General features: G+C 32.6%; 1 protein-coding gene across 1 annotated transcript; it reads right to left on the bottom strand.

Moving 5' to 3' along the window:
• Positions 1–13676: 13676 nt before the first annotated feature.
• Positions 13677–15319, bottom strand: LOC133296629 (probable glutathione S-transferase). The gene is made up of 2 exons (XM_061495655.1): positions 15002–15319; positions 13677–14172 (listed from the first exon to the last, which is right to left on the bottom strand). The coding sequence occupies exons 1-2, from the start codon at positions 15308–15310 to the stop codon at positions 13813–13815; spliced, it is 669 nt and encodes a 222-aa protein (XP_061351639.1). The 5' UTR covers positions 15311–15319; the 3' UTR covers positions 13677–13812.
• Positions 15320–17722: the final 2403 nt, after the last annotated feature.

The raw sequence follows: 17722 nt of genomic DNA, 5'->3' as shown, positions 1-17722 counted from the left end.
TAAAAATATCGCGGTAGAGTTGCACCGTAAAGCGTGTCGATTGAGTTTTGAGCTCTAGGTTTTGAATACAAGTTATAAATGGTATATAGAACTAGGAAATATGATTTATGATGAAAATTGATGGAAATAAGTAAGTCTGGGGAAGCGTGCCTACGGCGCGCGTAAAAGCTTAAAACAACATTTTCTCCGAACGACTGGAAAACTCAGGATTCATCTGATCAAGGGTAATTAAAGGACAATGGTTAATGTTAAAAATTAGAGTTTCTAAATAGGTTGTGAATTTATGGACGTTTAACGAAATCAGAGGGAAAATTCAAGTTAGTTTGAAATCGCGTGAGGTAGCGGTGGGGCCCACCTCACTTAAACCACTTAAGACACCTAAGCACATGTCCTATTCATCATCTTCTCCTTCCCTTCTCTCTCTCCAAGACCGACAGCCCCTCCCCCCTTTGGTTCCATTTTTAGTTTTTGATTCTTTCCTCCATAACTCAGTCATTTACGCACCAAATCAAGAGATCTTTGACTTGAAATTTGTTGGAAACAACCTTTTAAACACATTGGTAGTAGTCTTAAGCCTTGAATCTCTCTATATTTTGAGAAAAACCCTCCCAAAAGCCGCGACCAAGTGTTGTAGATTTGTGTTCATGGAGTTGTTTGGAGCTCCAATGGTTTAGTATGATGTGGAGGAGCCATATGCCTACCTTTTGAGTAAGTTTCCTCATATTTGAATGGTTTGATTCATGGATTTGATTTCATGAACCCTAAGCTTGTCTTGGTTGATTTGTGTTGTTAGAGAGCTCAAATGAAAAATGTGTATTAGATGATTATGTCTTAGAATGATGTGTTAGAGCTAGAAATGCAATAAAAATTATTGATGAAAATGTGATTTTAACTTGGGAAATTTTGGATAATGCCATGACTTTGTGTTTTGGAATTGTGTTAGGATTGTGTAATTGGATTGTTGTATAGTTGTATGATGTTATAATAGGATTGTATGAGGTGTGGAATAGTTGAATTGGATTGAAAATCTTTTGGGGTGCACCAATGATGAATTCGGCCTTGTGAAGGAAATAAGGGAATTGATGTTGTTAAAATTAATTGGATGATGTGAGATATGCTAAATGATAATTAGATGAGTTGTGTGATGGTTGGAAGGTTGGAAAATCAATGGAAAAATAATGGAGTGTATTGAATTGTGTATTGTCCCTAGAAGGAAATAATTGGGCAAAATGAGGTTAAAAGGGTATAAAATGAAAAAGGGCACCTAAAATGGTATTTTGGTAACCTAAGAATGCTTAAGAAAATGAGAAAGAAAATTTAGAAAAATAATTTGTAAAATTACACTATGTTGGCCGAACCTACCTAGGTGTGGGGGAGGATTTTGACGTTTTCATATTTTGATAGAATTGCCGTGTTCTGACGATCCGTATATGGTCATTGTAGGTTGTCGTACGTGGATTTGAACCCCGAACCGTGAGCTCGGTGGATTACCCTTGGTCCTGGACCAAGTGGGATTGTGGTGAGTATTTTAAATCATGCATTTATGCTTGAGAATTAGCATGCAATTGGTGAACGAGAGTTGATTGGGAATGTCCTCTGTGTAGGAATTCTGATTGTGTACCTAGCTTGGAAAAGATATTGCAGTGGAGCTGCAGGAGAGGATTATACATGTAACCTCTTGGTACTGGGGCTTGATCCCCTTGTGTGTTCCACCATGCCCGTTGAGGTTGATGGTAGGAAGTGTATGTAAGTAATGTAGGATAACATGTTCATGCATATAGTTTGTGTGTTGGTACATAAGATGTACCGTGTCTCTGGCCAGTAGACGTGTTGCCTTTGGGCGTTACGGACTTCCACTGGACAAGTCTCCGTGAGGGAGTTCCAGTTGACCAAGGGTCGTGGTGTGTGATCCGGATAGGAGCACACTAGGAAGTCTCGGGTGGTATTGGATGGAGGGTGCCTTGGTTTGATGTTCTGGGAACATGCCTTGGTTGAGACCCGTAGGCTTATATACCGAGGCCAATAGGCTGGACGTTGCGTGGTTTTGGCTTTGACCATTCCAGCTTCGTCATATTTTGTATCTCTATGCTCCCCTATTTCTCTAAATCCCTCGCTCTATCCCATTTTAATATGTTATATTTGTTATTTATATGCATCGAAGTGAGCCATTGGGCGGAGTATTCTCCAGAACCTCTGGGTTACTGAGATATATTCGTATATCTCACCCCGTCTTGGGGGCTTTATTTCAGGAGTTAGCAGTGGTGCAGGAGCGGCGGGCAAGAAGCCCGTAGGATGATTAGCTGGAGGATTATGTATTTTGCATTTTGGTGGGCATTGGGCCTATGCTAGACTTAGGGCATGAACATTGCATATGGAATTTAGGATGAGATTTATTGTCATATTTGTTCATGTCGTTTTGCCTAAGTCTAGTTACATATGTCATTTTGAGGTTTATTCATTATGTTGTATTTGAAGATTATGGTTTGTAAAGTGCAATATTTCATTTGGAAGTTGTAAATTGTACATGAATACTTTATGTAATATGGAAGCATGTAATATGATGAAAGGGCAATAGGCCTATTCTAGGATTGATTTATGCTTTATGATGTAAAGAGTGCATGCAAATGGATTATGGTGATTGAAATATGTTAAGTTTGAATAATAAGTAAAGTAATTGAAATTGAGTAATTGATATAAACTGTGATGGGTTGTAAGAGCCCCAAGGTATTGCTGGTCCTTGTGTGTACCACCCAATGATTATTAGGTACAATTTGAGGTCATAAAACACTTGTACAAACTTGGGGATTATTGGAAAAACAAAAGTAACTCTGGCGAATTTTCTAGAAATTGGCACAATTTAGACGAACTTTGGGAGAACATATCTCCCTCCAAATAGATCTGATAGGGACGTAACATACGCCGTTTTGAAGCTTGCGATGTCCCCTATCTTGTGTTAAAATTTGAGGAAATTCTGGTTTGGGAGTCGGCCTGTAGAGGGAAGTGAACTCAGACTGTACAGTGGGCTGCTGCACATTGGGCAGTTCTGGACCGAAATTGGCAAATTTATTCCCGCTTCGTTTCTTGGTTAAATTAGGTGTATGATATATCAAATTGAAGCTTAAGGTGTCTAGTTTGTTTTATATAATCATGAGAGGAATTGATTGAGTGGATTGTCTGAAGTAATTGATTGAGTGAAGGATGTTTGGAGCTATTTTGGGGTTGGCTGGCAGATTTGCTTGTCCAACTTCAAACGGCGATATCCGGAGCAAACGAGAACTTTATGACTCGTGTGATAGCTTCCTAGAAAGGTAATTGAGTGTAGAATAACATACTAAAATATGGGAGACTTTTTAGATTCTTTTTTTCTGTAGAAAATTAAATAGCCAACCATGTTCGGATGGGTAGAAAACGTAAAAGTGAGATTTTGGCTAAGTGAGTTTATGGGAACCCGTTGGTGGATTGAGAGATGTTATATAAGTTATAAAGGTAGTTTAAATAATTATTCCGAAAATATTTTTCAGTTACGGTCACAACTTTTATTTGTTATGCTTTTTATTGTTTTAAATGCTCGCATAATAAACAGAAAAAGTTTACTCGCATTTTTATAAATGAATTGCTGTGATTGTAACTGCGCTTAATATCATAGTTAATGTTAACAATACCAGTGTACAAAGGCTGTTACATTTTATGGTATCAGAGCAGTTTTGTAACGGAACTCTGATAATGTATAACTGCATTTTGTGTTGCATAGCTATCTGTGAACTGTTTATGATTAATGTATATGTGATTCCTCAGTGTGGGTCTAATCATCTCATTCCTTGTGTTACATGTACAGATATCATGAGTAGGGAACGAGGTCGCTGTGGAGCTCGAGGTGCAGGTCGTCTAGCAGCACCAGATCCTATTACTGTAGTTCTAAATGCTTTGGAGGAAGAGACTGTTGCAAATAGAACAATGATCGAGAACCTGATGAAAAATAATCAGGATATGATGCATGCCTTCATGAATGAGATGAGGGCAGATAGGACTTGGCATAGGAGGGATGATTCTCCTCCGCATACGGCTACGGTGACTTCTACCCGTACGCCATCTGTTTTATTACGCTTTTTATTGTTGTAAATGCTCGCGTAATAAACGGAAAAAGTTTACTTGCATTTTTATAAATGAATTGCTATGATTGTAACTGCGCTTAGAATCATAATTAATGTTAACAATACCGGTGTATAACGAGTTGTTACAATAAGATGTGACTAGATTTTTTCTTGGGTTTAGTTGATACCCAATGGGTCTTGGGTTTAAAATTTTTTGAGCTATGATTGGGGAAAGACCCATGTAGGTAAAGGAAAATTAATATATTGGATCGGTTTGGATTGGATCGGTTTTCATATACCTATCCAAAAATCGATCCAATCCAATTAAAATTTGCGGTTTTTTTTCGGTTTTCGGTTTATTCGGTTATCGGTTTTTCGGTTCGATCACTGCGGTTTGAGTCGGTTTGGATCGGTTGATGAACACCCCTACAAAATACGACAATTTTCACAAATCGCTGGAATAACCGCCTCTACATGACAATCTGAGGTGGTTATTCTAACCGCCTCTAAAACATATTCTAAGGCAGTTATTTTTACCGCCTCCACTACTGCCTCCAAAAGATAATCTGAGGCGGTTATTTTAACTGTCTTCATTACCGCCTCCAAAAGATAATCTGAGGCGATTATATTAACTGTCTCCAAATAACGTGTAACCGCCTCCAAATAGTTAAAATTATATAAATTTTAAATTTTTAATATTAAAATTGTTATTTTTAAAAGTTAATATAATTTTTATTTTTAATTTATTTTTGATAGTGATTAGTTAATATATATATTTTTTTTAAAATATTTTTAAAAGTTAATATAATTATTAGTTGAATATAAATAACTTATTGAATTTTGTATATGTGTGTTAGTGTGGGTCGTTATATAGAAGGGAATGGAGAAGGAGGAACAAGTGCCATCCAATGTGGGACTTCAAAGTGAAAGTGAGATGGTTTTTTTCAATGTGCAACAGTCATCTTTAGAAATTTATATATAACCCTAGATAATTCAACTTAAAAATCTGAATGGTCAGATTAAAGTATTACAAGAGAAGAACACACTAACCAAATTTGAGGACGATCCAACGGCTGAACAAAGAGATTTCCCACTTTGAATCTCATTGTCCGATTGATCATGAATCGCCTCTAAATATGCTTTGGAGGCGGTTATTTTAACCACCTTTAATGTATATTTTGAGGCAGTTCACATGAAATCGCCTCCAAATGTCTATTAGAGGCGGTTAAAATATCTGCCCCAATTTCCATTCAGAGGCGGTTATATTAAAATCGCCTCTAATTTCTGCATTTAGAGGTGATTATATCTCAACCGCCTCTAAATGGTCAATGGAGGCGATTATTTTAACTGCGTCTAATATACATTTGAGGTGGTTATGGTTTAATCCTCTCTAAAAGTAGCAATTAGAGGCGATTTTAATGTAATCGCCTTTGAATGGTAAATGGAGGCCGTTATTTTAACCGCCTCGAATCAATTAAACCGCCAGAAATACCGCCTCTTTGTATCAATTGGAGGCGCTTTAAGTGAAATCACCTCAGTTAAACAGCCTCCAAATATCAGTTTTCTTATAGTGAATATTACGCCTATGTGTTCTTATAGTTCTCATTCGACTTCATTTATCCAAGCATTTCAGAGAATTGATAAATTAAATATCAAAATAAAAAATATTTTAACTAATAAATATAAACAGATCACAAATTAAGAGTTAAGATACAATCCTATGACATTCACTCTGCAGTGTTGGGTTTTTTTGTTTGGGGTTCACTGGCAAGTTCTTGTGGTTAGGATGGTCTGACAGCTTGCACCAAAGGACTTGGTTGCAAATTCCCAACATCCTCACCAAGAGAGTGTTGTAATTCGTTGCGTAAATTGGATAAACTTGGAGTCAAAATAGGAGCACTATCTGCTGCTCCACCTTTCGTATTAGTCCCTGCAGAAACACTAAGGATATTGCCTAGTGTACATAAAGGCCATATACTGAATCATGGTTTCCGAGGCATTCCTATAAATCCAAATACTCAATGACAATAAGTAAAAATAGTAAGAACAAATAATCAATTGAATCATAGAATGAATTCATAAAACATTGTTGACAACTTACAAAAAGAGAGTGATATTATGCTTGAATTAACCATAAATAAAATATGAAAAACAAAAATGAAACAACCAACAATTTTATATAAAAAGTGAGACGAAATTGCATAATTCTATTACATTGGTTTCAAAATACAAATTATCCAATTTAGCATGCATTGTTCACGTATAACAGCCCTAATCAAGAAATCTTGATATAATAAAAGAAGTATAAGTGTGAATACTAGTTTACACTAGCTTTTGAATAAGTAAGCTTTTGATGATAATTTGTTGTGTAAATGAATGAATTGACATGCTAAAATTTGTGATGATACAATTTATGTCAAGTAAGATAAATTAGACCTAAATAGAATATCAATAAAGTCTAGGGATCAAAATATAAATATGTGAAAGTATAGGGGCTAATTTGCAAATAAGCAAAATAATGGAAGCAAAAGGAAAAATGCTATTTGCACATTTTTGTTTTCTCATATTGTTGCACATTGAGCATTGATGGTGATAGAAGAAAAAAAATACAAAGAAGGAAAAAAATGTTAAAGAGGAATATGTGGTAGTGTGAGTTATAAATTTGTGTAGAAATCATGCAGTAATAATAATTGTTTAACGTTACAAAAAAGGAAAAGGGAAAAAAAATGTTACCGTATATGCTTGAAATAAGACTAATAACTGTTATAAAATATAAAAATAATTGGAAGAGAGATAGAGGGAATATGTTCTTATTGTCTATTCATATATCCATGATGCTTTTTGTATATGCCTTATTTACAGGCTCAAAAGACATGAAAGTTACAATAATATCATTAGCTACAATTACTTCTCCAACGGTCATAACTTCTCCAACGATCATATAACAGATATGGACAGCCAATAATTAAATTATTTATAACACTCCCCTTTGGATGTCCAATAATCCTATTGAGAAGAAATGGGTATTAGAAGCTGCCTCATTAAAAACCTTATCAGGAAAATCCAATGGGATAAAACCATGGTGAAGGAAAAAAGAGTGCAGCATGTATTTCACCCCATAATGATAACATTATTTAATATCTTTGAGTTTACGCATCCCGATCTTGTATTCTCAAAACTTGAAGTGGGTAATGGTAAATAAATATGTCAAATTGAACGAATTTGTTGAACATCAATTTCACCATTTTGTTGAAGATCATAAGTGAAGAAGAATTTTGGTGACTATGCTTCGTTCTGTCTCCTTTAATGTATCCTCCATTTAATTGAGCTATGCAAGCAGCATCATCTTCATGTAATATTGTTGGAACCTCTTTTTCTAACTAAAAACTGCATGCTTTTGGGATGTGTTGCATCATTGACCTTGATCAAACACATTCTTGACTTTCTTCATGAATTGCTATTATCTCATGGTCGTGCTTCCACTTGTAAATAAATATCTTGTTTGGAATCAAACTTTGTGTGGATCCTGCATTATTCTAGTATCTTCACATCGAAAAGAATTAATTCCGGCTAACAAATTTAAATATAAAGATAAAATATAAGAATAAGGGGGAAGATATGAGGTTCAAAAGCCAAACATCCACTTTAATAATTTTATAATTTCCCCTTGGATGTTCATCTTTTAATAATAAGATTGTCTCGATTGAACTAAGATATGGCACACTAAAAATTTCATGATTTTTCATGGGTTTAAATGAATATTTTATTATGTCAATCGAGCTCATATAACCATTGGGGTACTCAATGGATTTGTTTTAACCATGTAAAATATATTAAAATTACAAGTCAATTGGTAGATAAATATTTTATTAAGGTGATTATACCACACATGCCTTTATTGCTTTAATCCATTAATGATATATATTTGAAGTTTCATTCAACAAATTTTCCGAGAATTTTTATATACTTCAAGCATTTTAGATCCTTCTAGGATTTTCATATATATTTCACTATCGATTGAATAAGCCACATAAATAAGCTATAATAACATCTATTAGACGCATGTCAGCCTTTTCATGTACTGCCAAATTATTAAAATATCTGAAGGTGATCTCATTCATCAGAAGAGAATATATTTTCATACAATAGATGCCAAGTTTTTGCAAAATTATTGTGCTACAACAACTTTACTATAATTTGTGCACATTTGTACCCCACTAGCATTACACCTTCGCGTTTGGACTATAGGTCCAAAAAACTTTAAATTTGAATTGCGTCTTTATATTTTGGTCAATCATCATCAACAAATTTAGCTTCAAAATCCTCGTCTTGTTTCATCATTTCATTTTATGCAAAACGTTGTCGACAACTATATCTTTATGGTTCCAACGGTTTCATGTAATGACATAACTAATATAGATCTCTTTGTTTTTATTATTTTCAGGTACCTGAACCTCCCTCGAGGTTTAACCAAAGTTATGTCTTAATGATTAAAAATTGTCTCCTTATTATGACCATCTTAATCATTTGCTCCTTTCCTCCCCTTTTGAGGATTTTTATCTTTGGAACCAATCATTTTCCTATGTACAATATGAATTGGAGCATTTACAGTTGGAATATTAGACTTATTGGTCAATTAAACCATCTGGCAGTCGATATATAATATCTTTTTCTCATATTTGCTTGGTGCAAGGATCTATATGAGATAATGATAATGCATTCTGTATTTTTCAACTGTTTATTCTCTCCCTTTTATGTTGAAAAAACTGATAACAATAATTCACTAAATCTCCAATTATTATTTCAATATATTATTTAAGGAGATTCTTATCCAACATATATTCTCAACTATATTTGGGATTCATCTTTGTTCGTTGTGGTGGAGTAAATAAAATATGAATCGTACATCAAAAATATTATTTGGCTCCTGACCATAAGCCAATGCAATGGAGAGATGATAACTTATTGGCATGATGCGTACAAGTATTGCAGCATAAAATATAGCATATTCCCATGCCAAAATAGGGACCTTTGTTCTCATAGGCAATGTTTAGCAATCAATTGGAGGCATATAATATAAATTCACGAGCATTATAAAAATTAATTATCTTTATTGTGCTCTTAATATTATTATTTGAGCAAACAATCTCATAAATGTCAAGATAGAGAAACATGTGGCCATTTTATAGATGCATCTATTAAATTCAAAATATTTGAAAGGTCCACATGATGGGTGAATGGACCCATATATTTCACCCTGTATGCATTTCAAAATGCAAGAGATTGAATTTCAACGCTGGTATAATTTCCCTTGAGAACAAGCAATACAAGAAAATTCAATAAATTGAAGAATCTTATGGTTCTTCAATGTATGATAATATGAATTTTTAATAACTTGTTTGCATCATATTTGATCCGGGATGATCCAACCGGTCATGTCAAATAATATAGCTATCATAATCAATATCCTTTTGATTTACCAAGGCATGTTTTTCAATCATGCTAATATTAGTGTAGTTTTTATCAAAAGAAAAATAGGTAATTTTTTTTATTCACATTTCTTACCTGCAATATTGTAATAATAGTCAATTTTACCACCATTTGTGGTCTCAGTGTGATATTATTTATAGCTAATTTGGTCCCCTCTTATAATCACATATTAGCTTTTCTAGAGCTTTCAATTATTTTTTCTATTGCCAATTATTGTATTGAAATTGGCTTCCTCCAAATCAATATATGTGATTGAATGCATCACATATGGGGATATTAAAATCATTTTGTATATAGGCAATTGATAAAATAATTCGAATTTTGCTACTTCAGGAGCAATAACCAACAAAGATATTGTTAGCCTCAACAGTGAGGTTAATTTCAATGGCATGAGATTCATAATACTTGCCCTTAATTTAATTTTGCATATTCATTTCATTAGCCACTTTCGTTTGGCTTTTTTTTCATGATTTGATCCAATGTTGGATTTTCTATCATCCCTTAATTTAATTTTCCATATTCATTTCATTAGCCACTTTCGTTTGGCTTTTTTTTTCATGATTTGATCCAATGTTGGATTTTCTATCATCCCTTTAGGGTCTATATCATTACTTGTGCTCATAGCCCTCAAATAACTAGATTCTTTCACAAATTTGGCATTTGCTTCAAGCAATGCTTTTGAACTAACAGATCTAAAATTATATTTATTTTCACTCATTCGGATATGGAAAAACAATATAATAAATATAAATATTTAGAATGATTTAAAACAAAGATAATTCATATTATAAATTGAGCATTAAAGACATTCAATGTCTAATCAATGTCATGCTACAAGGAAAAATAAATTGCACATATTATAATACATGGTCATATAATAATTGCAATAAAGCAACATTCTCAATCGTATATACTACAAACTTCAATAAAAAAATCCACCTATCAATCCTTTGGAAAATCTATGCAACCTAAAGCACACAAATGACAAATCACACTTGATATGCTACCAGAAAATTAAGATATACATAATAATAACAACCAACAAGCGTAGCACAAGTGAAAATGAGCATCCAATCGGAATACCTTTGAATGTTGTTATCCAGTTGAGTGGATCATAATATTGTACCCTTTTTTTTCAAGAGTTCCGTTTTTCCTTATTTTCCACTGAAAAACCTATGGTGACCTCAAGTACATAGATATATTTAACATCACTTCATTTTTTTTTTTAAAAAAAAAGGATGATCATGAAAGAAAAGGTAAAACTGAATTATGTACTTTATCCATGCTAGTGGAAGTTTCAAAATAACTACAAGAAAACCGACCTAAGATCTAGTAGAGACATGTGAAGGGTTTTCAACTAATAATTCTCATAAATGTCCTCTTTGCATCAAATTCCCTTGAGCCACAAATCCAAAAATTTAGATGCTTGGATAAAGAGATTAACCTTGGTTTACTATTAATATTTCAAAGAATCATTCCAAGTTTTATTTTAAAAGGAAATAAAAAAAATGAGAATGGTGATAATAGTAGTGATAAAGGACAAAGTAGCAAAATCAATCACAAAAAAGAAGAAGTTGATGGTGATAAAGTAATAGTAACAACTATGATAGTCTCATGAAACAGTTTGGCATTCATTCGATTCTCTAAAACTGAAAAAGTTCTCAAGGAGTGGGTGGTGATAAATTTAAATTGTGAAAAATGTATCCCCTGTGAAGTTCAAGAAGAAATTCTATCCATCCTATAAGAAATATTCGTGTATGCATATATGGTCTCTTTAGAATTCATTATTTTATATAAATGACAGATTAAAAATTGGGTTACTAACCTTTCTCCATAGCTATTTGGATATCTAACCTTTTTCTTCACCTTTTGATTACGCCTCTCTCTATCCAAAACTCCAATACGCTAGAGGAATCTTCATGTGAGCGGAATCAGTACTGATAACGTGTTATAAAATATAAAAATAATTGAAAGAGAGATAGAGGGAATATGTTCTTATTGTCTATTCATATATCATGATGTTTTGTACATGCTTTATTTATAGGCTCAAAAGACATGAAAGTTACAATAATATCATTAGCTACAATTATTTTTTCAACTGTCATAACTTCTCCAACATTCATAACGTCTTCAACGGTCATATAACGGATATGGACAGCTAATAATTAAATTATTTATAACAATAACCATATTTTTTTTTAAGCGTTAATATGGTGTTCAAAGCTTAGCTACTGTAATATAAATTAGCATGAGTTTCTAGAATAAAGAGTTTCTAATTTCTGTACACTGTATAGTGTAAGTATAATCCATCCGTCTTTGTGGAAAAGTCTGAAGAGTTTTTTTAGTTTTAGTGTTTAGAAATTCGTAAGATCATGGAATGTTAGGCGCATCCACTCTTGACTCGGTGTCGTAACTCGTAAGTGCTTGCATCACTCACTGATAAATATGTGTGTCCATGCTTAAGCATGAAAGTGAGGGATTAATGGTGATGAGAAGGAGCACAATTTTTTTTTTTAATGCATTTAAAATTTTCTTAAAAAAAAAATCGACAATTAAATATGTAGATATAAATAAATTTTTTTGGATCCGTCAGTATATCAAAATATGATAATTTTTAGAATTAACATGTCGGCGTGTCGTATTTTGTATTGTATATCAGTGTCAATGCAAGATAGCTTTTCTCCGTGAGAGACTTGAGAAAAACGACAACTTTATTAGTCAGGAAGGTTTTCTCGAGTTCAGGGGGCAGGTAGGTAGAAACGATTTTCAATGTCCTAAGGGGGCGTTTGATTGACGGATTCTTTGTGATTTCCTTGGATTTTTGGGGTCGGTAAACTGAAATGCAGCGTTTGGTAAACACAAAATGGTACATAATCCCGGGGATGTTGAAATCTTAGGATTTCAAAAGCAACATAAATTTTTTCAATATCCCAACAAAAAAATCCCACAGATTATATGGATTTGTGTGTTTCCCAGGGAAAGAAAAAATTAACCGCGAAAAAGTAGACTGAAATAACCCTCTGACTTGTACTTGTTTTGCAGGAACTGATGGGTAGAGAGAGACAGACTTCGGTAGCATATGAACGAAGTGATAGCATATGAACGTTGTAAAAAAATAGATTTTTTTTAAAACGAGGGTACATTTGTAAATTCAACCCAAAATCCTACCAAAATTTTATTATCAACCAAACATAGCAATGTGAAAATTCATCAAATATTTCCACAAATATTTCTGCCTACCAAACACCTTTTTGCAAACATTTCCGGAAAAGTTGTTTTCCAATTATATTCCAAGAAATTATGATTCCCGGATAAAAAAAAATATCCCCTCTATCAAATGCCCCTAAGAGAAGTTTAGTTAAAGTTTAAAAATAAAAAATTAAATTATAAATAGATTCAAAGTAAAAATAAAATAAAATACGCAGCAAATTTCATGATACTTTTTTTAGTCCCTAATAAATAAAAAGGTTATTCGTGATTCATAAGAAATTCAAAATGGACTCATTTTAGTCCTTTTGAGGAATTAATATGAATTTTTTTAAATTTGTGAGGGGCCACGATTTCAACTAAATTGGTCCATTTTGAATTTCTTAAGGACCGCGAATAGCCTCTTTATTTGCTAGGGACTAAAACGAGTATCGTGAAATTTGCTGAGGAATAAAAAAAAATTACTCTCATAAAAAATATCTCATTTAATTACTCTTATTATTTCCAGAGACAAAAAAAAAATTAAAGGTAGAATTTCTACAATTATCCTAATTAGTTTTATTGAAACCAGATAAATTATTGATTTAATCAGGATATTGGGTTACTGGTTGAACTGTACAAATGTAATTTATATAAAAATATATAATAAATAAATAAATAAAAATAATGTAATAATTAAAGTGATGTAATTTAACAGTTAAAATTATACTTATCTTTCTTAAGGACGATATCAATTTAAAACCAGTTGACCGGTTTACATTTACGACCGTAATAACATATCCTATTCAGCAACCTTTTTAATATTTGAAATTCGAGCACGGTTTTGATAATTTGTTTCCTCCAAAGGAAGCTTGATTTATTGTCAAAGCAAATACAATCACCTTAAACTTTTATTACTTTCAAGTAATACAAGACAAACCCAAACCCAAACATAGAGGTTGGGAACACAGAAATACGCATATAGAGAGATGATACATAAAGATACAAATGCTTTATATATCACTTCATAAAAACTACCATTTTCTTACGAAGATGCCAATCTTCTTTCTCTGAGAGACTTAAGACAAGCGACAACTTTCTCCGGGTCAGGGAGGTTTTCTGCGATGACGGGGACATCTCTGAAATTATTAAACCATGAAATCAAGCGAGGGAATTTCTCAGCTTCCAGAACCTTCACTTCAAACATATCTTCCTCTACCAGAATAAAATTAGCAAAGGACCCTAAAGCTATGTCCACGATGTTAATAGTGTCTCCCCCAAAGAATTTCTTCTCATCACCAAAGCACTTATCCTCAACAACTCTAAGAACCTCCCAGATCTTCTCTATTGCCTTCTCCCGCTCTTCACCAGTACTGCTAAGGTAGAGTGCCGCAACTGCAGAAAACTTTTAAAAATTGACCCCCAAATATTATTTTTACTTTGAATCATGATAAGAATTCTATAGTTTAGAAAGTAATGAAAACAAAAAGGGTACACTATAAATATAAATTTAGGGAAAAATATTTATCCTTTTAAATGACACAACTTATATTCTTTCACTCTTACAAAGAGATGGGACTCGCACCTTTACTTTTTTTGTCAACTCTCTCTCCTCTTTATCTCTCTTAAAATGACACAACTTTACATCCTTTAAAATGACACACATTTTACCCATAAATTTAAGGGTTTAGTGGTTGTCCTTTAAAAATATTCAAATTATGTTCTTTTAGTGATTTGCACAAAGTCTGATCAGTAAGGCTTTATGTAAATCTAATTTTTTTTTCACTTTATACGTCAGTTATGTGATGTGAGAAAAAAAAATAACTTACATAAAACTTTACCGGTCAAATTTTATGTAAATTATCTAAAAGGATACAGATTTGTATCTTTTAAAAGGATACTTTTTTTCCCTAAATTTAATTGGGATAGGATATTGTGACACACAAATAATGTTACACATAATGTTACGACCACATCTTAACCGTTGATTTTCGCCAATCAACGGTTATCATTTATTGCGAATTAATAATTAATTAATGAGTTTGATTTGAAAAATGATAACCGTTGATTGGCGGAAATCAACGGTTAAGATGTGGTCGTAACATTGTGCGTAATATTATTTATGTGTCACAATATCCTATCCCAATTTAATTATAGCTGAAAGGTAAACTGAACATGAATTATATAAGAAAGGCTAGAAAAATGCAAATGATTAAGTTTCTAAATAAATGTACCATGTCATCGGCATATTTAATCCAAAACCGTGCAAGAGCTCTCCCATATGGATCAGCAGGAAGCAATGGATTTTGTGGCCATATCTCATCAATGTATTCAACAGTAATCATTGACTCACATATGGGTTTTCCATTATGAACGAGCACTGGAGTCTTCTTATGAACTGGGTTGTATTGAAGAAGTTGAGGACTCTTGTTGTAGCGGTCTTCCTCTATGTTTTCATATTGTATACCCTTTAGCTTTAGGGCCCACACAACCCTCCAAGTAAAGGGACTATACCAAAATCCGTGTAACTTAACCGCTGCCATCGTTGCTTGTGTTTTCCTTAGCCAACACTAGCCTGTCTTTATATAGTGATCCATGAAGTCATCTAACTTGCTTGTTCCACAAGCTCAAATTTCTAGAAATAAAATACATTATCTATTGCTAACAAGTAATAATCAGATCGAACAAACATTATGTGGACCCTTCCTTCTTTCTTCGTCTTTGAACTTTTATTTTAGTCACCAACAAATATATATTTTATTACATCGAATGATATATTAATTACTTTTATGCCTGAATAAAATAAAGAATAATCAAAATATTAAATTTGTGCAAATCTTTTCTAAAAATCGTGTAATTTTGTGTTTCATAATTTCTAATGTCAAATTTGGAGCATGGAAGCAAAAGGAAAAATGATATTTACACAATTTCCTTTTCTCACATTGTTGCACATTGAGCATTGATGGTGAGAGTAGAAAAAAAATGATGATAAATAGGAATATGTGATAGGTGTGAGTTATATTGTTTGTGAAAATATCATAAATTTGTGTAGAAATCATGCAGTAATAACAATCCTTTAATGTTACCAGTGACGGACCTAGAAAAAATTCTTTATGTTCGTACATTTTAGTGGTGGGGTTCGAGGGCAGCGCTCCCGATTTTTTTTTTTGTAAATATAATTTAGGTTAACGCTTTATGTACAAGGTTATGACCTCGTCTCTAGAGATTAACTTATTTGAGAATGTCATATCTGCAATCAATCCTCTCTTTTTAGAAAAATGAAAAAGGAAACAAAAGATGAAGAGAGCATGAGAATGAGTACGTGACAGGGGAGGAAGAATAAGTTTTCTCTCTAATCAATTTGAGTTGCTACGTTGTTTTAATCATCTACATAGGTTGCTATGTTGCTAACTAATATAAGAGTAAATACTATTTTTGGTCCCTAACAAAAAATTCGATCCTCACTTTAGTCCCTTACAAAAAAAAATTTAGTGGCCTGGTACCTATGAAATTTAAAGTGGACATATTTTAGTCCTTTTGAGCGACTAATGTGAGTCTTTTTTGAATTTGGGAGGGATTACGATTTTAACTAAATTGATCCACTTTGAATTTCTTAAGAACCTCAAGACTACTTTTTTTTATAAGGACTAAAGTGGGGATCGTATTTTTTGTTAAGTACTTAAAATGGTATTTACTCCTAATATAAATATTGAACCAAGAGATAATTAAGAACCTGGAACACAAAAAAAAAAAAATTAAAATCCCAATTTTCATGTCCGCAAGTGCGTCAACGTCGGTCCGCCAGTGAATGTTACAATACCGTATATGTTTAATTTATTTTTTTTAAGGAAAAATTTGTCTTGGTGATTCAAAACTTAATATATTTAAAGACTAATAACCAAATTTATTAAAACATTAAGGGCTCGTTTGGTGGACAGGATATGATAAGAGTAGGATATGATATGGGGCTGATAAGCCTATATCATGTTCTATGTATGTAGAAGAAAAAAAATAAAATATAATACAATAAATACAAATATATTGGGTAGCATGGGGATATATTGGGTAGCATAAGAATATATTGGGTATCCAATATTAGTATCCTATCCTGTTGAATCCTAACCCAGCTTCCCTTATAGGAGAAGAAATCATATATTGGATAGGATAAAATGAGACAATAGGATAAGTTAATCATATCCTATTGACCCACTAAACAAGAGATAAAAGTTGGATATGATAAGTTATCATATCCTATCATCTTTATCAGGTGTTCCAAACAGCTATCATCTTTATCAGGTGTTCCAAACAGACCCTAAGTGTTAATATGGTGTTCAAAGCTTAGCTACTGTAATATAATTCAGGATAAGTTTTTGGAATAAGAGTATCTAAATTCTATACATTGAGGGGAGATATTTTTATTACAAAATTTTTTTATTATCAATCCACTAACTATCTAATTATCTTTCGAGGGAATGTTGATCAAACAGAGATTAAATAAGTAGTGAATAGATAATGAGTTTTTTTGGTAGTAAGAATATCTCCTTACATAATATAGCATAATCAGCATTATTAAACTCGATCCGGGCATCGACCCGGTTGAGGTACTGGATCACTAGTAAGACCGGTTGACCACAGATATATATAAATATATAACTATGAACATATAAGTTTAATTATATTCTCCATATTTAAAACAAGTTAAACAAGATTCATTAAATAAGCTCAAAAATTACCAATCACACTTTTACAAGTTCATAAAACATAAATAAATGAAAATGCATGCTATTACTATATCAATTTAAATTGCAACTCAAAATCTCCGTAAACATACCTCTCAATGACATTTAAAAGGCTTGATGTTTTGATCTCATATTTTTTAAATTCATCTACATTAAAATGACATATGTCACATTTTCTTAATTTATTATTTCGTAAATTGCTTCAGTATTAGAAGC

The sequence above is a fragment of the Gastrolobium bilobum genome, unplaced genomic scaffold, assembly GCF_033153095.1.
Source record: "Gastrolobium bilobum isolate Gb01-03AN ecotype WA unplaced genomic scaffold, APGP_CSIRO_Gbil_v1 utg98525, whole genome shotgun sequence".
NCBI lineage: Eukaryota > Viridiplantae > Streptophyta > Magnoliopsida > Fabales > Fabaceae > Gastrolobium > Gastrolobium bilobum.
The sequence above is the reverse complement of the archived record's forward strand: the minus strand, read 5'-3'. Positions and strand labels throughout refer to the sequence as shown.